The sequence below is a fragment of the Acomys russatus genome, chromosome 29, assembly GCF_903995435.1.
Source record: "Acomys russatus chromosome 29, mAcoRus1.1, whole genome shotgun sequence".
NCBI lineage: Eukaryota > Metazoa > Chordata > Mammalia > Rodentia > Muridae > Acomys > Acomys russatus.
This window is the reverse complement of record NC_067165.1, coordinates 19,533-42,996: the sequence shown is the minus strand read 5'-3', so window position 1 is coordinate 42,996 and position 23,464 is coordinate 19,533. Positions and strand designations below refer to the sequence as shown.

The 23,464-nt window shown below is 39.5% G+C and overlaps 1 protein-coding gene across 1 annotated transcript in view; it reads right to left on the bottom strand.

Moving 5' to 3' along the window:
- Positions 1 to 5,448: 5,448 nt before the first annotated feature.
- Positions 5,449 to 23,464, bottom strand: part of Lepr (leptin receptor) — a 35,486-nt gene continuing 17,470 nt past the window's right edge. The window contains 4 exon segments of the mRNA XM_051171685.1: positions 5,449 to 5,714; positions 5,717 to 6,272; positions 21,631 to 21,706; positions 22,566 to 22,671. Of these exon segments, the coding sequence (XP_051027642.1) occupies positions 5,449 to 5,714; positions 5,717 to 6,272; positions 21,631 to 21,706; positions 22,566 to 22,671 (1,004 nt within the window).

Below are 23,464 nucleotides of genomic sequence, written 5' to 3'. Positions count from 1 at the left end.
TCTAATAAAAAGAAAATCTCAGAACACAGTTCAAAGTAGTAACAAAATGCAGGTTACTAGGAACCTAAATAACAATGCCTGTGTCTGAGTCACTACAATAGAGGACTATAGAGTCAAACAAAGAACTCCAAGACGTTAAGGTGGGGAATCTGTCTTAAAGATTAGGTGTGTCATCTTTCAGGTGGCAATGCTGCTGGAGCTCCTTGTCTCTGTAGCATGAAAAGGTGTTGCACCTTGGAGTTTTATGCTTCTACCAAATGAAAGACACATGCTTATAGGAATTCTAAGGGCATTCAAAGGCTGACATTATATAGAAACGTTACAGTACCTATTTACATAAACTATAAAGTTATGGATCATATAACCAGACAATTTCAGTGCACACTAGTTCTCCTTTGACTTTCACCTCTCAGAATCCTAACACTGGTTACACATAGTAGAAACATGAAGATATCTGGCTTTGTGACTTTAAAATGCTAATTTTCAGACCTTTGACATCTAACAAGAGAAGCAAGTTAACTGTATAACACAATTAAAGATACATATCTCAATGCTTAGGTTTATAACACTTATTATCATACAAATTGTCATTAAATGGAAAGATTCTCTTGCCCAGCATTGAGACACATGTTTCAAGAGTTAAAGATGTACAATATAGGAATCTCACTACAAAACTAAACATCTTCCAAATTCATTCTCAGGTCCACATTCTGAGAATATGTGTAGTATTTAGAGGAAACCCACAGAGATCTTCATAACATTAAATTTAATGTCGTGCATTTTAGGCTCCACGTATATTGAAAAAACAGACATTTTCAAAAGCAGCTTTCCAAAAATAAATATCAATAAATTTTGTATAAAAATAATTCATTCACTATAAAACCCCAAGCATAGCATCTACTTCAGGCTGCTCATACAAAGGCATGTCACAGTATTTCTCTTGTAAAACAGTTGAATTTTTAAGTTACTCCCTCAACACTGATGAGTGTAGAAGCACTTTGCTGTTTCAAACTAGAGACTCAAGAGAGTAAACTTACTGGTGGCTCTTTACATGCTTTGTAACTGAACTGTAGTACACAGTGGGCTATTTTAATTTTGTCCTTTAAATTTTGAAAACGGTTTTCACAGATGTTACTCCAGAGGTTTCATTAAAATAACTATCAGGAGAAGTCTCAGAACATGAAGAAAGATTAAATCTCTTCTGAAGATCACCGAAAACTAGAGGTCTGGCCACATCCACTGGTAGGTGACAAAGCGCTGTACTTGTGGTAGGTCTTGATTCATCTATACACTGCCTATGGTCCCTATGTGCACACTGCACACGTCTTCCTGCCTAAGATCCATTTTCCTGGCGCTCTTGGTAGCTAATATCAAGACTACTGAAGGAATATCAACATGTTTGACATTGTCAGAAAGGGATTTATTTTACTAAAAAAGGGATAAGAAGAATTGCAGGACTGTGAAGGCAAAGAGTGGAATTCCTAGCTCCATTCCCAGACTCTTCTACTGGATTCAGAACTTTATCAAAGCCTTCCAGTGTCTAACACTAGATTTAGAATAAAAGGAATATCTCTTGTCCAATACAGACCATCTATAAATGGACTATGTGGCTGTCATGGGAGCCCTACTCTCAGAGAGAGGCAGCGTGGCTTTTGGTTTTTCATCTTGGCTCTTGGGAGTTTGGTTTCTAATCTACAAAACAAAATATTGCCAGCTCTAAGAGAGAACTTATCTTCCCACTGTTTTAAATAGAAACCATGGCTCACTGGTTCTTTTTCTGTAAAATTTGAACTTAAAGAGACTGGTTGTTTTCCAGTTTAAGGCCCTTAAAAGACATATTCAAAATTTCATATTAAGCACAGATTTTTAAGGGCCAAGGTTGAAAGTTATATCTTAGTGTGTTAGAGCTCTTGCCTGACATGTGTGAGGCTTGGGTTCAACTCCAAACACTAATAACACATAAATAAAGTTCAAAAGCTATGATAAAACAAAACTCCAAAATTCACAATGAACCCCAGAATCCCTTAAAAATCAAAATCCTTAGGCAGGAAAGTGAGGTTATCCTTGGTTATCAAACACCATACATTTCCCCTGAATGTTACAAAACTTGATTGAGTAACAAACTATTTTCACAAGGTCCCAGTGACTAAAGTTTAGCAATAGTAAAACAAAATTTCAACAGTGGAATTCAGACCCAAAGGTCACTGACAATAAATATGGCCTCACTCTGTGGGTGCCCATGATGCACACTCTGTAATTCACACCCTGTTCAGAACATGGTTGGAAATGTCACATTGTCTTGCTAATGATTTCTCTATTTTTATAACCTAGGTCATGCCAGTACACTATCACTGAGCTCAGATTAATATGCTGTCCGTGTCTTCCTCTCAATCAAACCTAAATTATTTCAATGGCCATCAGACCTGTGAATTCACTGAAGCTCACAAACCAGATGAACTCTTGGCTGACTAGAATATCCATTGGTTATCTTATAAATAGTTGTGGTCCCAGGAGCCGAAGCCAATGCTGTAACAGTGGGTGTGCTCAGTGGTTAATCTTCAATTACACACTGAGTACAACAACTTAAAATTTTCCATTTCTCCTATACCGAGAGACTAATAGACTTCAATTAATAGATTCTACACAATAGACAAGTATTAAAGGTGATAGATAATTCAATTTCAACATGTAATAATTCATTAATGAAGACAAAAATATTCCAGTATCTTTGCATAGGCCACCAACTAGTGTTCTTCTACCTTCTCGTGACAAAGCAGTTGTCAGCTGATGGAGGGACCCTGAGGTGTCTTACTAACTCAGGATATAGGACATCTTCTCTTCTGAATACCAAATGAACACAAGGCCTGAAAAACATATAAATAGGATCAGGGATCTTTCCTATCACTTAGAATTGCTCACCCATAAAGCTGTAATTGGAGCAGAGGTGGCAAGGCAGGATTTACTTAGGTTAATGGTATAGTCCGCATGCCAGTCTCAGATTAGGATAGAACACTGATGGTACTTGGAGTGCATAAGCATACTGTTAAGCACTTTGATGATATGGATACTCTTGGAATTCTTCTTGCCTTTGAGCATCTGAATGTGAGTTTTCGAGCTTCTTGTTCATTAAGCTGTTTTTTTAAATTAATTTATTCTTGTTACATCTCAATGTTTATCCCATCCCTTGTATCCTCCCATTCCTCCCCCCCCATTTTCCCATTATTCCCCTCCCCTATGACTGTTCCTGAGGGGGATTACCTCCCCCTGTATATTCTCATAGGGTATCAAGTCTCTTCTTGGCTACCTGCTGTCCTTCCTCTGAGTGCCACCAGGTCTCTCCCTCCAGGGGACATGGTCAAATGTGAGGCACCAGAGTACGTGAGAAATGTCATATCACACTCTCCACTCAACTGTGGAGAATATTCTGACCGTTGGCTAGATCTGGGAAGGGGTTTAAAGTTTACCTCCTATATTGTCCTTGGCTGGTGCCTTAGTTTGAGCAGGACCCCTGGGCCCAAATCTGCCTATCATAGTCTTCTACTTGTAGATTTCTAGGACCCTCTGTATCCTTTTATTTTGCTATTCTCCCATGCATCTCTCATTTAGAGTCCCAATAGGATGCCCTCCCCTCTGTCCCAGTTTCCTGGTAAGTGAAGGCTTTTGTGGGACATACCCCTTGGGCTAGTATGCAGATATAAGTGAGTATATACCATTTGATTCTTTCTGCTTCTGGGTTAACTCACTCATTATGATCATTTCTAGCTCAATCCATTTATCCACAAATTTCGGGAATTCCTTGTTTTTAATAGCTGAGTAGTATTCCATAGTGTATATGTACCACAGTTTCTTTATCCACTCTTCTATTGAGGGACACTTAGGCTGTTTCCATGTTCTGGCTATTATGAATAAGGCTGCTATGAACATGGTTGGGCAAATTTTCTTGTTGTGTGCTGGAGCATCTTCTGGGTATATTCCAAGGAGTGGAATAGCTGGGTCTTGAGGAAGCCCTATTCCCATTTTTCTGAGATAGCACCAGATAGATTTCCAAAGTGACTGTACTAGTTTGCATTCCCACCAGCAATGAAGGAGTGTTCCTCTCTCCCCACATCCTCGCCAGCATGTGGTGTCGCTTGAGTTTTTGATCTTAGCCATTCTGATGGGTGTAAAATGGAATCTCATAGTTGTTTTGATTTGCATTTCCGTGATGACTAAGAAATGCTCATTAAGCTGTTTTTGAATCATCTTGCCATATCAAACACTGACATGAATAGTACATCTATACATCAATCTTCAAGCCCAAGGCTTGGTCTCAGTTATTCACCCATCACTGTGTTTCCTCTTACTGGGTCTTCTTTAGTCACATCAGTTGTTTTGTTTTTAAAGGAAGGCAAGGTAAGATTTTCGCAAAAACTTTATCAGTAACATTAAAAAGATGTGAGTTAAATCTGAATTCTGATTTCATCAAGCACTAAGTCTGCGACTCTTGGCAAAGACATAATCTTATCATTTTTGACAGAGGAATGGTGAGAGAGCAGGAGTGTAGAGCAGGTGCCTCATGCAGTTATTGCAGAAAGCAAGTTAAAGTATGCATCTGGTAAAATGAAGTGGTTTAGATATCCAGTGAGGGGAGAAATAGTATCCCAGCAGAGATGAGGAATGTTGATAACTCTAGAGTGGTGTGAGTGATAATGTGGCAATCTATCAGAAAAAATATCATTTCAGTGTAGTTTAGAGAGTTAAAGCTGGCATCGAATTCTCAAAGTTGCTCATGTCATCTAAGTGCTGGTGATAGAATTGTCATTCTAAGAGTAGCTTTTATCCTGTATCATAAATCCTGGCTTTGTTGCAAAGGGATTAGGTGACCTGTTCCTCTTCAAACTCATAACCACTTAGATTATGGTTAAATTCTCTACTTATATTCAACATTTAATGGGGTGATACTTCAAATAACACAGTCAGGTGCCAGAAAAATACAAACATGTCACATACTTCCAAGACACAAAAGGACACCTGTTCAGTTTAAATTCACACATGCACATGTGTGAATTTTTACAACACAAGAAAACTCAAAGTAAGACAAATACACCCTTGAAACAATTATATCTCAGGTATGTTAGTTTGAAGCCTTTCAGGTGTCAACATCATGTTGAAATGTATTCTATCCACAGAGGACAGACATTTAGAGAGACTCTACCTGATGGATTTATTTTTAGCTAGGAACAAGAGACGCCCCAGGGTGTCTTGAGAGTATAGTCAGTAAGAGCCCATATGTATCACTAGACTCATGAAGGCTTCCTCACATGGTTTGTTTGTATATTGAGAAAAGATACACACAATTAGTTTGGAAACAATCATTTTCAAAGTAGACCCTGACACTTGTCTCCAACATCCACAACAAAGGAATATATGCTCTCCTGGAACACAAAACAGGAGTCTTCTTTAATGAGATTACACCGTTAAGTCACACATCTTAGTCTCCATTATCTTATGACTCTGAATGGAACATGTTTGAAATTGGGGAATGTATGGTACACAGATCATCTTACCAGAGGTCCCTAGTGTCAAATTATTTTCTACAAAGTGTTAGCAGCTGTCCTGGAGGATTCTGATGTCACTGAACAGACAGTGGGCTGGGAATGGGCACAATGCTCCTGACTCATCAGTCAAAAACATACCATCCTCTCTTTTTTTTAGTGACTTGACCCCTAGATAAAAACAGACTTTTCACTATGATTTTCTTCGGCAAAATTTCCCTGCAGTTCCAAAAGCTCATCCAAACCTGAGAATGAAAGTTGTGGGGAAATCATTCTGGGTTGCTGATGTGATAATAGGAAAAATGCTTGGGCCTCTATCTCCCAGGTGCTGCCAGAGAAAGATGCTCTCCATGGGGAGTGTTTGCTGGAGGAACCTTTGCTGACAGAACTATGTATCAGCCCTTGCTCATCATCAGTTTCAACTGGCTTGGAGTTGCTGACCAGTGTTGCATATTTAACTGAGGGTTGTCTCTGACACTCATCCTCACAGGTCACCTGGATGCTCTGAGCCCCAGAGAATTTAGCACTGTTACACTGGTAACCAAGGCAAATAGAACCCCTTTCAGGGTCTGGAGTGCTCAAAAGAAGGGAGGCCATAGTTTCTGGTACCATCTCATCTTTATTTTTCCAAGCTGTATCGACACTGATTTCTTCTGAAATGGGTTCAGGCTCCAGAAGAAGAGGACCAAATATCCCTGATTCTGCATGCTTGGTAAAAAGATGCTCAAATGTTACAGGCTAAAGAAAATACACATTTAAATGCTCAGTAAGTTACATATTCATTCTGTCATACTTGTAGAGAGGCAAGCATATAAGGTTAAAACCAACGTACAGCAGTTAACCACAAAGGACACAGTTAGGGCTGAAAATTTGAAATATCAAAAAGCAGAAAGGAGAGTCAATCTTAGTTTTTCAAAATCATACAAGAAAATCTGGGGCTTGAGTTCTTCAAATGCTATGAACATAAACACAGACTTTTTTTTCATGAGTAATAATGAATTTGATACTTAATCATGGTCATAGACTACACAAGTAACTGAGCCATGCCTGCACATGCTTAGCTCTTGGGGGAGCTTGGTTACTGTGACTGGAAAATACATGCTTCTGAAAAGTCACTCTATTTTCTAGTAAATTATGTTTCTACAAAATAAAACTTTAATCTCCAAGCATTAAAACAATGGTTGCAATGCACCAGAACAAGCAAAACAAGTTTTTCAAAGAAAGTGGTAACCACTCCTTTAAACCACATGATAAGGTGCGAAGGTAGAGTGACGGTGGCTGACTTGACACAAGATAAATGCGTTTGGTCATAGTGAGAACATGCTGGAAGCTATCTGAAATACGAAGTGATGGTCCCGACTTGCTGAATATAATGATGGTAAGAGCGGCATCAACAGACTTGGAAACACTTATTCTTATACATAATTTCATGTAAAGAAACACCCTACAGAACACATGGAATGAAGACAAAACATGCAAGACAAAATGTTCAACCTGTTGGTGTTTTTTTATATATAAGAACAAAGGTTACATCATAATGAAATTCTGCCAAACAGCTACAAATCAAAAATCTGTGTGCAAACTAGCTGAGTACAAACAGTGGACACACATCAAATTGTAAAATACTGTAAAAATACTGCAGATACATCACACCGGATAGTTAACACAACTAAATAGAAGATGTGTTCAGTTCATACACCATACATGGGAGTTAGCTTTTAAGTGATACAGTTTTTAAGCTAATAAAACGAATTCTGAGTTATTGCCTGAGATAATGGCATATTCAAATGTTCTTTACAATAACAAGTGTATCTCATATAAAAATACAGCAGTTGCAAACTCTTAACTGAAATATATTAGTGATCAAAACCATAAAGGAATAAATATACTGAACTCTAAATATAATAATAGCATAGACATATGTAAGGCTTAAAATACTGAATGATAAAAATACTGTAACTAAATGATATATGGTGAGAGAATTGATCCTTCTTCCACTGTTTCTGACAGAAACTACACATTTGTGATTTCCTTCAAACATTGTATTTTTCCCTTCATTCTTTTACTACTTATATACCTGAATTGTTCTAAACTTTTAAGAGAGCTCAGCATCTGATCTACTCATTTCATTATCTTCTTTCTATCAATATGGAAAAACAGACACAACAAGCAGCATGTGGTCATGCACATACATGTTCCCCAAAGTATCTGTCTCATATACTCCTGGTCCTTAAAGCTTCCTACTGAGTAATTAATTGTAGAACAGGCCAGGGCCATCTAAAAAAGCGTTCTGGTGAAAGGTTTTATTTTTAATTTTTTTAAACCACATATTACTGAACTGTTTCCTTATCAGTGTTCTGAAAACTTCTAAAAAGTTCACATGTTCAAAATACATTTCACTCTATTGATAGGATAATTGAAAAATAACTTTTATAAATTCAAAGTTAGGCATTCTATGATAATGATGTCTGTTAATAGGAAATGAAGAAGAAAAGGGGAGGCACAGCCTTTGTAGTGTCTTAATTTAACAATTTTTAAGATCCAAATAGAATTTCTAATTACATCTAAGTGATCCACAGACCTTAAATTTGAAATTATTTGTGTCCATCAGTTTGGTTTAGTTTGAGTGTAAGCCTTAAAGCCCACACTATGTTAATATCCCACACACCTGGTTGGTGATCTGTGTTTCAGTGAAAAAGACCCTGTCCTCACTATGATCCATTTATAAAACTCCAGAAAGGTCCCCTTCTCTGTACACTTCCCTGTCTTCCAGAAGTGTTGGCTAACTCAGTGGAAATAAACTAGACTTATGGAGGCTGGCACACTTTTCTGTTCTGAACAACCTGACCTGGGTGCATGGGTTATTCTGATATAAAGCACAGCACCCACTGCTCTTTAATCAGCACAAAATACAACTGCTGGCCTGCTTTAAACTAAAATCAAAGTCAGAACTTAAGCCATTTTCAAGACTATAGAAAACTGAAACTCCTAGATTATTCCAAGTTTGATACATGCAAGAGAATACTCAAATACATCAATTTATGTGTCTGTAAAGAAATCTAATGTGGAACTTTTCACACATAGAAAGCAAAAACTGAATACCTTCCCTGAAATCTGTATGTGGAGTTTTTGCAAAATTTTGTGTCAGAAATTGCCTATTAGAATTCACTTAGTTACAGCGTTATCTACCATATTTGGTGATATGCAACAAAATAGGTTCTGACAGCAATAGATACACCATTAACATTTTTATAGCATTTAAAAAATATTTTATTTATTTATTTATTATGTATACAGAGCTCTGCCTGCATGTACACCTCCCAGCAAGAAGAGAGCACCAGATCTCATTATAGATGGTTATGAGCCACAATGTGGTTGCTGGGAATTGAACTCAGGATCTCTGGAAAAGCAGTCAGTGCTCTTAATCTCTGAGCCATCTCTCCAGCCCACCACCATTAACATTTTATGACACTAAAAATAAAAAATAGAAAGCAGAGACCATGAATATTAATTTGAAACTTTAGATGCCCTGAAAATCAAGCTTATGTCCCAACTGAACTACATCAAACCTACATCGTGGCCACAAATGTTCTCTACCAAGCTCATCAAATGTTACTTCTTAGTAATTCAAACAATAGTTTAGGTTTGTTCCCTCCTTCAAAATGTAAACATCTTCTAATACTCTATGGACTGTTGGGAAGTTGGTAGATTGGGTTCATCTGTAGTGGTCATGAGAGACTTCAAAGAATGTCCGTTCTCTGTTTAAATAAAATAGAACAAAATAAGAAAGCAAAATAAAGAGGTTGTTCAGAAAGCCAAAGATAAAAGATTTCCAACCCCTTGTCTTTTTGTGATCACAGGCTTTAGGTTCTTGTGCTGTACTACAGTGATGCACTTAGAAAAGAGGGGAGCCAGTGTCCGGAGGGACCTTGCTCACTCTCTTTCTGGATGCCATAGATACCCTAAGGACAGACTGATCTCTCCAGCAGGGAACACTACAGTATCAATAGCAGAGTAGGTAAAGTAACAGGGGTTCAATAAATATGAATTAAAAAGGGAATAAAAGCAACAGTGATACTGAAGAGTTTGAGGGGTACAAGAGACTAAGGGCTGAGTGAGGAGAAAAACATAATAAAAGAAAATAGACTTTATTCAAAAGTGCCACAATGACCTTGGATGATGATGATGATGATTGTTATTATTGATATTTGAGGCAGGGTCTCTCTGTAGCTCTAGCTGGCCTGGAATGCACTCTGTAGACCATGCTGGCCTGGAGCTCAGAGATCCGCCTGTCCCTGTCTCCCAAGTGCTGGGATTGAAGCATACACCACCACTGCCCAGCTTGGATGCTGATTTTTAAGAAATAATAGTGATGTAATAGTCAAAAGTGGAATCACAGAGACATTATCATGAACTCTAAAACATCCATTTCTCAATAAATTTTCTGATCCAAGTCTCATCCTTTTCTTGTACCAGGGATTGATGCCTGCAAAACGATTAGGTTAAGATTATACCGATAACTAGAGCAAAGCAAAGATCCTGACTCAGCTCTTTTTACAATACAGTGAAAGATAAAAAACATTTCCAAGGCATGAACAGAAGAGGAAGAGTGACCTTCATCGTCCTTGGCCTGACTGCTGAGGTAGACGGCCATTGATGCATGCGACCACTGAGGTAGGTTTAACCTGACTACTTCATAATCTCTCCTGGCCCCTTACTACCTGGCACTATGAAGGAAAAAGAAAATAAAAGAGAGTGTGTAACACGCTACTAGGCCAGTGCTATGACTGACAGAGATTGGCTGTCGCTAAATAAAACTCTGATCAAGACTTAGGCTGTTCTTCTATACATTTCCAAGGAGAATCTAGCTGTTTCCAGATGCTTCTGACCCAGATGTGCCATTGTTAGGCTGTCTGTCTATAGCCCTACAGCACATCAAAAGTCTAGGAACCCTCTAGGTTCCAAGGAAAAGTTCCCCTGGACTCTTAGTTTTAGATTTAGCCTTCATAAAGTGAGTTGTTTAGTTCACTGTTGCAAAAAGATAATGGACGTACACAAAGGAATAGAGTTGCGGATGAAGGTGTGGTACCCAAAGGAATGGGGCTTAGAGGAGGAGGGAGGAGAGAAAAGCAGAAAAGGAGAGATAGGAAAGAAGGAAGGAAAGGAAAGAACACTTGAAATACTGTAAAACAAATAACTTAAAGTGAAGCTTCACAGCTTCCATTCCAATTGCCAGTTCTAACTGTGTTGTATTAATTTTTATAACTTATTTACATTACATCTCCATTATAATCCCCTTTGCTCTTATCTTCATGTTCCCACCCACCCTCCCTCTTCTGCTTTATTCCTCTCCCCAGACCTCTGACTGGTGGGGTCCTCCTCCCTCAGCATCTGAACACAGCCTATCAGGTCTCATCTGGGTAGCCTGCATCCCCTTCCTCTGTGTTCCCACAGGACCTCTCCACCAAGGGACAGAGATCAAATCACAGGCACCAGAGTCCATTTCAGAGGTAGTCCCCCCTTCTCCCCTCCATCACCTACATCTGGGCAGGAGGTCTAGGTTCTCTGCTAGCAATGTCCTTGGTTGGTGCATCAGTTTGTGCAGCCCGCCCCCCACCCCTGAGTGCAGATCCACCAGCCTTGATAGTCTCCTTATGGAGCTTCGGACACCCGATTGGTTTTGTATTAATTTAGTTGTTCATTTAATTGTATAGGTTTGCAGTCTGGTTAATTTTGGTGTGTGGTGTTTTATTTATTGCAAAGTGGTTTTTTTTTTAATAAGAACGTTTATTTGAAAATTTTTAAATGGGATGGCATGGAAAAATTAAAATTGAGATAAAACAGCTATAAACTACTTTCAGATTTAGCAGAAAAAATAATAGCCAAAAATACAAAATAAATTGGGGAAGGTTGGGGTTTTTTATGCTATGAAATTGGAATGACAGAAAAAGCAAGTGTTTTGAAGGTATACTGTAACATATTTTCCTACATCGAGGATTCAATCTCTAAGAATCTGACTCTTGGGCACACAGAGGATTCTGATTCCAGAGGGCAGAATGGATGCCCTTGCTGTTCTCATCTCTGGAGACTGCTAGCATGCCAGAATGAGAATAAATGAAATACACATGATCTGAGAAGGAAAATATACAACAAATGTCTCAAATTCGATTTTTAAAAAGAGAGAACAATCAGAGGAATACACATTAGAGAAAATGCGCAAAGAAAGCTTGAAGACCAGACCGTGGTTGCCATAGGTAGCCACTGCAGAGAGAGCTAGTCAGCCCTGCTGAACCCAGAAGGCATAGAAATGGCTGGCAAAAGGCCTTTGCATAAGAACTGGTCTGGGTTTCCAAAGTGACAGTTTGTTCTCAAACCTCTGGAGGGAGGAAGAGCATAGCAGCAAAACACTGCTATCTTAGAGTGTGGGGGTTTAGGACACTAGCTCTGTGCAAGGGGTAGCAATCCCATTCCTGCCTTTCTCCTTCATCTCACATGAGTGGAAAGCAAAGGACTGTAAGACATTTGGGGGAGATTCTGAGGTAATAAAAACAAGCTACACAAGAATTTTAAAACAAAACTCCTATAATTGGTATCTCTCCAAGACTGAGGCATGAAACCAGAACAGAAGGTTCTGACCCTGCCCTTGGCAGCGAAGATAAAGTCATGCTTTGTAACAATCCTACAACTGTACTGGAAAATGGAAGATAACAATGCCTCAGAATTTAAGAAGAACTCCAGTTATGCAAGAGGGTCTAAGAGCTAACAAATATGGAGACGGCAAAAAGAAAAAGACACAAGGAAAGAAATGATGAAAGAAATAGTGGAGTGTCTTAACGCTGAGAAGAGATAGAATGGAGACTCTTTACTCAAGTCAGATGGAAAACCCACATTAATCAGCAAATTTCAGAGTATCAAAACTAGAATGTTTTTCAAAAGGGAAAGCTACAAGGAACCAGCAAGGAGGGGAGGTGTGAGTACCATCTGACACCATAGAAGCAACATCAGCTTCCAGATAGGAAGGCAAGAAAGGCTGCTGAGTCCTATTGGCAAGAAATTCATATTCCACAAACTACCAGGAAGGACAGATGGAGAGAAGGGGAGAGTGTGGTGGTTTATATGAAAATAGCCCCCACAGGCCCATAGGGAGGGCACTATTAGGAGGCAAGGCCTTGTTGGAGGAAGTCTGTCACTGGGGCTGGGCTTTGAGGTTTCAAACACTCAAGCTAGGCCCAGTGTCACTTTCTCTTCCTGCTGCCTGATGGTCTGGAGGAAGAACTCATAGCTGTGTCTCCAGCACCATGACTTCCTGCACACTGCCATGCTTCCCACCATGACAATGGACTAAATGTCTGAACTGTAAGCCAGCCCCAATTAAATGCTTTTTTTCTATAAGAGTTGGGTGATCATGGTGTCTCTTCACAGTAGTAAAAACCCCAACTAAGACAAACCACATTGAGAGTGGTTTGCCACACAAGGAGGCTATCTAACCAAGGATGAGGAGGAAAAGAAATCTGAGAAACAGCTCTGGCTAGAATCCAGTGCCTGAATAATAACCTACATCCATTCTACTGAAGTCTAGTGGAGATGGGTGTGAGATGACAAGGGGATTTCTGCAGCAAAGTCTCCAATGAAGACAATAAATGGCCTGTATAAAACAATGTATATAATAGAAACACAAGTGGTTAGGATGGCAGACAGACTATAGATAGTAGATACGTACATAGGTAGATAAGACATTTTAGGAACAGAAACAAAGGGAGAAGCCCTAAAAGGGGAAAAATGAAGCCAATTAAAATTTGTTTTCATTGAATTGATTAAATGGAAGGCTTCTCATTCATACAAACAAACAAAACTTATTTGACACTGGAACCAGCAAGAAATGTGGCAATCAAGCCTGGAGAGATGCCTCCGTGGTTAAGAGGATTGACTGCTCTCCCATTGGTCATGAGTTCAATTCCTGGCAACCACGTGGTGGCTCATAACCATCTGTAGTGTGGTATGATGCCCTCTTCTGGCCTGCAGGTGTACATGCAAGAGAGATGTAACAATCATATTATAATACTTAGCTCTTCGTGGAACAAAAGTTACACTAAAAACAACATAAATGGGGTTTATTTGTTTTCTGGTTTAAAATAATCAACCCATATACAAAATAAGGTACAGTGTAGTGACAATTTATAAAGATTAAAAAACGGAGGGGAAAATGGAGAAAAGAAATTATATCTCTATGTATACTATGTGTATATTTGTATAATATGTGTATATATATATATATGGTAGTTCAAAGAGTTTCTCTATGAAGAAAAAAGATGAAGTTTTTCTAAAGTTGCAGAGAACTGGAAAAGTTACAGAGCAGTGAGCAGATGATTAAACCCCCAATGCCTGCGAATCTGTGGCGGCAACCACATGAAGTTCTAGGAGCAGGCAGCATTTAGGGACATAGAAGTGACACATCAAGAAGATTAAAAGCAAACAGTTGAAAGTATTGTTATTTGTGGGTGGGGTGAAGCAAGAGCTACACACTTATATTTTTTCAAATCCTTTAAAAAAGCAAATGGAAATGTCAAGGCATGCACCAGAACAAACACTGGCAGCCGTGCTTCCTGACAGCAGTGGTGGAGCATTGCTCAGATAACAGAAAGCTGGCAAATGATGAGCTCTCCCACGTGGTGGGAAGGATGGGGGTCATTAGGCTGTGTTCACAGGATGGAGAAACCACTGGGTGTCTGGGGGCCCGAGCAAAGCCCTGTCAATCCTGAGACAGCTCAGCAGAGTCTGAAATGACAGAGGTAGTATGCCAACCTTAAGGGCCGCTCAAAGTATTTCTGCTCATCAGAGACACATCTGAGTTCATGGAGGAAAGTCCAAAAGCACAAAGGAGATTATAACACACACACACACACACACACACACACACACACACACACACATACGCTCAGAAAAAATGATCCAGAGATAAAGGGGAGAGGGCAGTGAGGAGGACTGTATCTGTACTTCCTATTATGAGAAATGAAACAAATATAGAAACTTTAAAGATATAACATTATAGTTTTTGTTTGTATTTTTAAAGAATTGTTTATTATTATTATGTATACAGTGGCAAGAAGAGGGCACCATATCTCATTATAGATGGTTGTGAGCCATCGTTTGGTTGCTGGGACTTGAATTCAGGACCTTTGGAAGAGCCTGCAGTTCTCTTAACCTCGGAGCCATCTCTCCAGCTTTGTTTGTTTGATAGTTAGTTAGTTAGGTAGGTAGGTAGGTAGGTAGGTAGATAGTTAGGTAGTTAGTTAGTTAGTTAGTTAGTTAGTTAGTTAGTTAGTTAGTTAGCTTTAAGACACCATGTTAGTACACAGGGATTATTCCTTCCATGCTGAGGGCTGACCTCACAGCTTACACATGCTAGACAAGTGTCCTACCATGAAACACGACCCTCCCCCCAGATCCTTTATTCTACTTTGGTGTTGCCTTTACCATATGAAATTTTAAACAGAGAAGGAAGTATTGCATACAAAAGGGTCTTGGGAGAAATATCATTAACGGCATGGTACCACTGTACTGCTTATTACCAGGATCAGCGTGTAATTTAAAAACCGTTTTTGAGAGCGAGTATATGAGTGCAGGAGTTAGAGGGAGACCTCGGGCATCCACTCTTGGTGAACTATATGAAGACGATTAGAAGGATTAGGAGACGCCGCCTTTTTGAACTAGGCGTAACCTTGTTGGAGGAGGTCTGTGACCTTCTTGTAAAAAAATCAATAAATGAGGCTATTTTTTGCCCTTGTCCTAAGAGTCTGATGGGGGCTAGGAAGAGTTTTAGGTTAATAGCACTGGCGGAGAAGATTTCAGGACAACCTGGTATTGACTGGTCACGTGGCTATTAGTGCTCACTCTTTTGCAGGTCTACAATAAAAACCAAGCAAGTGAGGGAAAGAGACACTGAAAATGGGCAGTTTGAGGAGAAAAAGAGCAACCAGGTTAGAGCCAAGCCCTGTGCTCAAGGAGATAAGATGTTTAAAGGAACTATTTTATTTAGTTTGATGCTAAATAAAAGATATATCTCTTTTTTGCCTTGTTTGTTTGTTTGTTTGTTGCTTTGTTTTTCAAGACAGGGTTTCTCTGGGTAGCCTTGGCTGTCCTGGACTCACTTTGTAGACCAGGCTGGCCTAGTAATCTCAGAGCAAGATCCTACCCAGCTAAGCTTAATTAAAAAAGGGATCCATTAACAACTGAAATCTTCTGCAAATATAATACAAGAGGGGGCTAAATTTGCAGCCCCACAAGCAGAAGTTGGCAGCCTCAGCTTTAGCAGCAAGGATACAGGAAAGGAGTTACAGAATCTTCCTCCAAGATGAAGAAAGGCACTGAGACCAGGCATACGACGGTGCAGTCCCCTGCATGGAGGCCCAGAGAGGCCATTGTGTGAAGCTGTGAAGGTGAAGCCTAGACTGTATCAGAGAACACGGGATGTTGGAGATGCCAAAGTCATTGGAGACCTTCCAGGAAGAGCAGCTGACATGGTGTGTAGCCAGGCCAATAGAGAGAAGTGCGGTAGTGAATGGAACTAAAAGGAGTTGGAGATCTGAAGAGTCCTTTGACATCAGACATGGAGATGCAGAGTTTGGAACTTGCCCTGCTGGGTTTCAGTCTTGGCTTGGTCCAGTGTTTCCTCACTTCACTCCCTTTCCTCTCTTTTTGAATGTCAATATGTATTCTGTGCCATTGAGTGTTGGAAATACGTAATCTACGTTTTGACTTTGATTTTCCAGAGGGACTTTGACATGAGGTGAAGATTAAGAAAGACTATGGGGTCTTTTGAAGTTGGACTGAATGAACGCATTTTTAATTATGATACAGCTACGAGCTTATGGGGACCAGGGAGTGGCTTGAATGAAAATTGGCTCCACAGGCGCATATATTTGTATTCTCAGTTCATGAATGGCCTGAGAAGGATCAGGAGGTATGATCTCGTTAGTGTGGCCTTGTTAGAGAAGGTATGTCATTGGAAGTGAGCATTGAGGTTTTAAAAGCGCACACCAGGCCCAGTCTCTCTCTCTCTCTCTCCCTCTCTCTCTCTCTCTCTCTCTCTCTCTCTCTCTCTCTCTCTGTCTTTCTCTCTCTCTGTCTCTCTCTCTGTCTCTCTCTCTCTCTCTGTCTCTCTCTCTCTGTTTCTCTGTCTCTCCCTCTGTGTCTCTCTGTCTCTGTCTGTCTATCTATCTATCTATCTACCTATCTATCTCTCGCTGTCCCCCACCTGTTGTCTGTAGGTCAGAATATATAGCTCTCAGCTGCATCTCCAGCACCATGCTCAGTGTGACACCACATTCCTCAGCATGATGACAATGGACTAACTTTCTGAAACTGTAAGCATGCTTTCTTTTGGGGGTGACTGTTCAGGCAGCAAACTATCTCTGTCGGTTTTTTGTTTGTTTGCTTGTTTTTTCTTTTCCTTCTCATTTTGGAAGCTGCTCACCTGCACTTCCGGTTCACTCAAGTAATTAAGTTCCATTCCTTCTCAAGTCTCTGATGGGGTTGAAAACCAGATAGTTTAGTCTTATAATTAACCTTAGATGTTTAGGAGTTAAGATGTTTTTAGGTATAGATAGAGGTTTTGAGTTGACAGGGATGAGATGTGATAGATATTGATTATTATTCAGAATTTTAGACTCACCAAGATAGCAAAGATGTTTTTCACAAGGATGCCAAATGCAATTAGCCAAAACACCATGAGTGTAACATTCATGTGATCCCGGAAGGTTTTGTGGTTGTTCTTGCTGTATGTAATTTTTCTACTTACCTGTAATAATATAAATATATATGCCAATAAAATAAAATAAACTCTTAAATTAAAAAAAGAGTGTCTCTTGTAATGTCTCTTCACAGCAAAAAACAAACAAACAAACAAACAAAAAACAAAAACCAAAAAACAAACAAAAAAAAAGTGACCAAGGCAGTATAGCTTTTGATTTATTATAAACCAAAGGAAAGGAAAATGTTAAAAAAAAATGGAGAGAATTAATTTTATGGGTACTTTAGAGATGAGATTAGATGTTTAGGACTTACAGGTATAGAACACATTTGTAAAAAGTAGTGTTCTTTCAAATCAGGATTTGAAGAACAAATTAAAAAAAATTTGTATTAAGTATTATATTTAAGTATTTAAATATTGAAAATACACTTTAGAAACAATTTGAATTGTTCTAACTTTTGCAGTGTCTTTTTAGTTTTTGAATTAGATATATCTCTTTTTTTGCCTTTTTTGTTTGTTTGTTTGTTGTTTTGTTTTTCAAGACAGGTTTTGTCTGGGTAGCCTTGCCTGTCCTGCACTCACTTTGTAGACCAGGCTGGCCTAGAACTCACAGAGATCCACATGCCTCTGCCTCTGCAAGTGCTGGAATTACGGGCATGCGCCACCATGCCTGGCTGGATATATCATATTTTCTTTATTCATTTATCATTTGAAGGCCGTTTTGATTTTTTCAAATTCTGTATTATTGAAAATTCTTTCATGAATGTTAGGATAGTTTGCTGAGTCCAAATTTAAGCTAGAAAGAACTGCCAGACTCTTTAAAAGGCCTGTACTGTTTTTACATCCCCATGAGCTGTCTGAAAGCCTCAGTGTCCCTGCTGTGTAGTGCTTCTGTGCTTCCTGTGATGGGCATCCCACAAGCTGTGGAGGGCACCCTGTAGCCTTACATTCCCCTGATGACTAAAGATGCTGACCCCATGTTCACTTGTAAATACAAAGGTAATTTTGTCTTTCCCATATATTGCCCTTAGAAAATAGTCAGATCCTATACTTACAGTTTTTCATTGTGTAAAAATATGTGTGACATGCAGTTGACCATCTCTTCTATCTTTGAGTCACAAACTCAGTCACAAATTTAGTATTAACCACATTAGAGGATATAATGCCAATATGAAATGGATGGCAAATAGATCACTTTCTCAAAGGGACCTGGGTTTGAATCCAAGTTTTTATAAATACTTGTTGAGTATGTGGTCAGCCCTGACCGCTACTAACCCACCTTCCAGACTATTTGTCATTTTTAGTTCATTTTTTGTTGTTTGTTTTGTTTTGTTTTTTGAGAAAGGATTTCTCTGTGTCCTGGAACTTGCTCTGTAGACCAGGCTGGCCGCAAACTCAGAAAGATTCACCTGCCTCCGCCTCCTGAGTGCTGGGAATAAAGACGTGTGCCACCAGCTGGCATATTGATTCATTCTTAAGAGTGTATCTTTGTTATGCCCAAGAAATACATAAATACTGTGACAACGTATACTGGAAATGAGAAAGTAAATAGTATTTGCAAAGGTAACAAGGAATCTCTCACAAATGAGAAGATGGCTAAGCAATTAACAGGGCTTGCTCTTCCAGAGGACCTGGTGTGTTTCCCAGAACTCCTGTCAGGCAGCTCACAACTGTCAATTCCTGCTCTGGAGCCTATGGGGACCTTCCCTGGGCATCTGTGGGTACCTGCGCATGTGCACGCACACACACAAATATATATATAAAATCATTTAAGAATTACCAGACTGAAAATTTAGGGTGATATTTCAATGTACTTAAAATATCTTCCAGATACCCGCAGTGTGTGGCAGTGACACAGCCAGGTAAGCCAGAGCATTCGCTGATTCACCCACCCTCTCTCCTCTCATCTCTGCCATGCATTCTCTGGAAAGGAGGAAACATTTATCTGGTACAGGTTCAAACTATATTTGCTGAGGTCATTCTGGTTGTTTCTGTCTTTCGTGAAAACTAGATTCTTTCTTCTCAGTAGTATGAAGGTAAAAATGCCAACTGTGCCATGCCGCAGGGAGAGAGAGTTTCAGCTTCCTTTTAAGAGGCAGTATGAGAACTGCCCTGAATTGATCTGTGTACACATAGTGACGTTTTCGGGGTCTTATGTAGATGGACATTTAGTTATTTTTATTTTGAAAAATAAAAACTGATGTTTAAGATGTAAATGTGTCTAGTCTGCTCTATTTCCTGTTTGAGAATGCAGTAGTCATTGACCATGCCAGGTGTCTACACTTGCATCTCAGAGCCAGGTGAGGGCTAGTCATCCGCCAGATGAGGACTACTCATCAGCCAAGTGAGGACTACTCATCAGCCAGGTGAGGACTACTCATCAGCCAGGTCTGACTCAAATATCAATCTCACTTTCTTCCCTCTCTCTCCCTTCCTACTTTTATCTTTCTCCTCCCCGCCTCCCCTGCCTTTCCTTGTGTGTTGAAACAGTGTTCCTATATAGGCCACACTGGTCACAAAATCACTACGTAGCACTGGCTGGCCTGGAACTCACAATAATCCTCCTTTTTCAGCCTTCCAAAACCTGATACATATTCCAGGTGTGCACCACCACACCCAGGGCATATGTTACTCTCTTACCTGTAGCCACTCATACCCATCCATACTCTAAGTCAGCTTCCCACATCCTATCCTTCAGCACATCAGCTTAAGGCTGTGACGTTATGTCTAATAATAAACTGATCAGTGTTTACCTTCCCCACCAGATGATACGTTCCTGGGGCATACACAGTTCTTCTTATCAATATAGCCCCAAGGTATAGCAAAGTGATTGGTGGGAGACAGGTTTTCAGTACTATTATTAATTAATAAAATGAACACCTGAGTGAATGTGTAAGTAAAAAATTAACAATCATTACAGAAGAAAGAACTAAACAAAAAACAAGTTCTTATGCTTTCAACTTAGCCCTAGCCACTCTTCTCAGCCTGACTCTAATTTCTTAAACAGAAAGGATATCTTAAAAATCTGTTCACCTAGAGTTTAGCAGCGATCTCTCATTATCTATAGATACTCACTGTATGCCTACTGAACAAACACAGGAATGATGCATATGTGGAAATGTTATCGTGTGGACTCATCGTGGAAGAGAAAAGAATAATATTTTGTTAGTTGAAAAAAATCGGGAACACTACTGAAATAAAAGAAGTCCAGGGTTAGAGGGTGGCAGAGCCCAGCTGAGGCATCAGATGCTAGCATTAGGAAAAGCAAAGAGTCCACAGAACAAATGATTGAATGCAAAGCTGCACAGCTGTCCCTTTGAAAACAGGGTGTTGTTCCATCTGATCAAAGACTCTGATTCAACCAGTTGAGCTCTTTGTGGTGTGTACAAAGAGTGTGTGCTTGTTCATTAATGGACAAGCTGCAAGTCATATGCCACTTGAACATTGAGAGATTTGTTTAGTGAGTTGCAAACAGCATTTTAAACAAATGGAAGAGAGTTATTAAAAGCATTCTATTTTCTCTCTTCTCTTTCCAGCCAGATGTTTCCCACAATTTTTGTTTCATTTTTTTATATTTATATATCTTTGTCAGGCTAGAAGAGGAAATGTACTTCTCCTGAAGGGCCATGCCAGCATCTGTAATAGTTGCTATCAGGATAAGCTCCAAATGGGGAAGCTAATCCTGGTTCTAAAATGATGTACCTAACAAGTGTAAGCTTTGTTTGTTTTGTTTTGTTTTGTTGTTTAATTCTGCTTTTGGTGACAGAAGAGCCCAGGGTTAACACAAAGGCAGCAATAGCCTACAATGTATAAATATGTAAAGCTGCAACAGAAAGCAATAACTGAGACCTAAGACCTCTAAATGCCACAAGGGTCACTTTCTTTCACCTACAAATCAGCTTCACTGTGAGTTTTATTATTCTGTGTCCTGAAGGAAGATTATAGTGTCTAAAAATATCATTGTACTTGTAATTGTGGATATTAAATAGTAGAAATTTATATTATTCTAAGCCTTTTGGAAAAAAAGACAGCTCACTTATACTGACAGAAAAGAGTCAACTATCTATTCTCCATCTGTAATGTTACTTTCTGTTGTAGTATTTATTTTTCATGTATTGTGAGAAGAAAGAAAGATGTGCTGTCAACTCTCATGAGATAAGGGGCAGAACTTTGTCTCCTCTGATGAAATGCCTACAGCCAGCTATTGCTAAGGACAAATGAGGAACAGACTTCCTAAAAATGAGTTGAGCAAAATAAAGCCTTTTAAAGATATTTAAAAATCTAGAAGTCATAAGTTATCTAAAGTGCAGCCTTAGATATTCTGGGTTAAAATACTTAAAAAGTGACCTTTTGGAAATTAAGTCCTTGTGCCCAGGAACAATTCTTGGGGTTTGGAACATCTTCCCAAAATAACTTTTTCATTCTGCAAAGGAGAAATACAGCACTGTGGTTACAGAAATATTCAGACTGAAGAAACATTGACAGCTAACATACAGAATCAGCACTGGTCCACTGGCTCAGCTCAGTAGGGCCACATCCATATTTACATTTGATTCCATAAAGTGTTCACTAAATGCCCATGAACAGCAATGAACAGCCAACCTCCTCTTACTGAAAGCTGTATGCTTCAGTAACTAACTCCCTTGTATAAGTTTTCCTTAGAAAACATTTTAAATGGCCATCATATGGGACATGAGAAACAAGCCCACTTGACATGGTTCTGACTCCCACCCCTGCCCACCCATTCAACTAAAGCACCAGCTCATGATCTCACTAAAAGTTCCAGTCCAGACAGAAGAGCTCTAAAAGCCACTGTTACCAAACCTTAGAACACATTGTGCGGGATTCTCTGTTACGAGTCAGCTGAGTCCTGAATGCATACACAGAATTGTTGTTGTTGTCTTTTGTTTTTTGAGACGGGGTTGCTTTATGTATCCCTGGCTGTCCTGTAAACCAAGCTGGCCTTGAACTCACAAAGATCTACCTGCTTCTGCCTCCCAAGTGTTGGGATTAAAAGTGTGCACCACCAGCACCCAGCTACGGGGGGGAAATGTAAAGCTGAATTCTGCTGTCACACGTACGTTGTTATATCAAGATGAAAGTCATTTCCTGAAAACAACCTTTCCTTTTGTGTCATGCTAATTGCATATGGAACACATATAAGAGCACTTTTAACGCAATTATGTTAGTTAATATTATGAGTTGGGCTTTATATCATATCTGACTTTGAATACACTTAAGTTACACTCTTTATGGCACAGGCCCTTAACCAAGTGCAATACCTCTGGTGTGAGATTAGCAGTGTTCCAAGCAGGAGGACACAGGAGGAAATAATTATGGGTACGATCACATACAGCCCTGCATCATTCCGCTGCTTGTCCTTATCCCCTGAAAGAGAGACGCGAGTCAAATGACCAGCCACTTACAGAGACCATTCTGTAAAATCACGGACAGAACACACATTCTAATTTGACCATGTTTATATTACTTTTAAAACACACAGAAACATACACATATGCTAATGTCACTATGTCTATATTACCTTCAAACACAGAGAAACTTTAAAAAGAAGAAAATAGGAACTGCCGAGATTGTGGCTCAGAGGCTCAGAGCACCAGCTGTGGTTCACTTCCCAGCACCCACATGGCAGCTCACAACCACCTCCAGGTCCAGGATACCCTGGCTCTGGCTCTGGTCTTTGGGGGGTGTCAGGAATGCATTTGCTGCACAGACATATGTTTAGGCAAGCGGTCATATATGTAAAACCTAAAATAAGTATTTTAAAAGGAGAAATAAAAATACATTATGTCCACATTAATAGTTGTTTTGACTAATATTATACTTGAAATCTAGCAAAACATTGATTTAGAATTATGTACTTGCAAGACCTCTCCATTTAATCGTTTTTTAACTCTGTGAGTCTGAGCACCAGTTAAAGGTGCCATGATGAACTCACTTTCTGCTCCTGCGGACCCTGTTGACAGCATCTGCCAATATTCATCTTTTCAGATGCAGACACACTGGTGTCCTTGCTGCTTAAGGCCTCAGGGTGTGGCACCATATCTCGCAATATTTTTCCTTTCCATACTCAAAGCTTTGATCAAGCACAAGAGCCCACAGAAGGACCACCTCCATCCTTTCCTCACCACGTTATAACTTCGTCTTCATCTCCTGTGTCTGC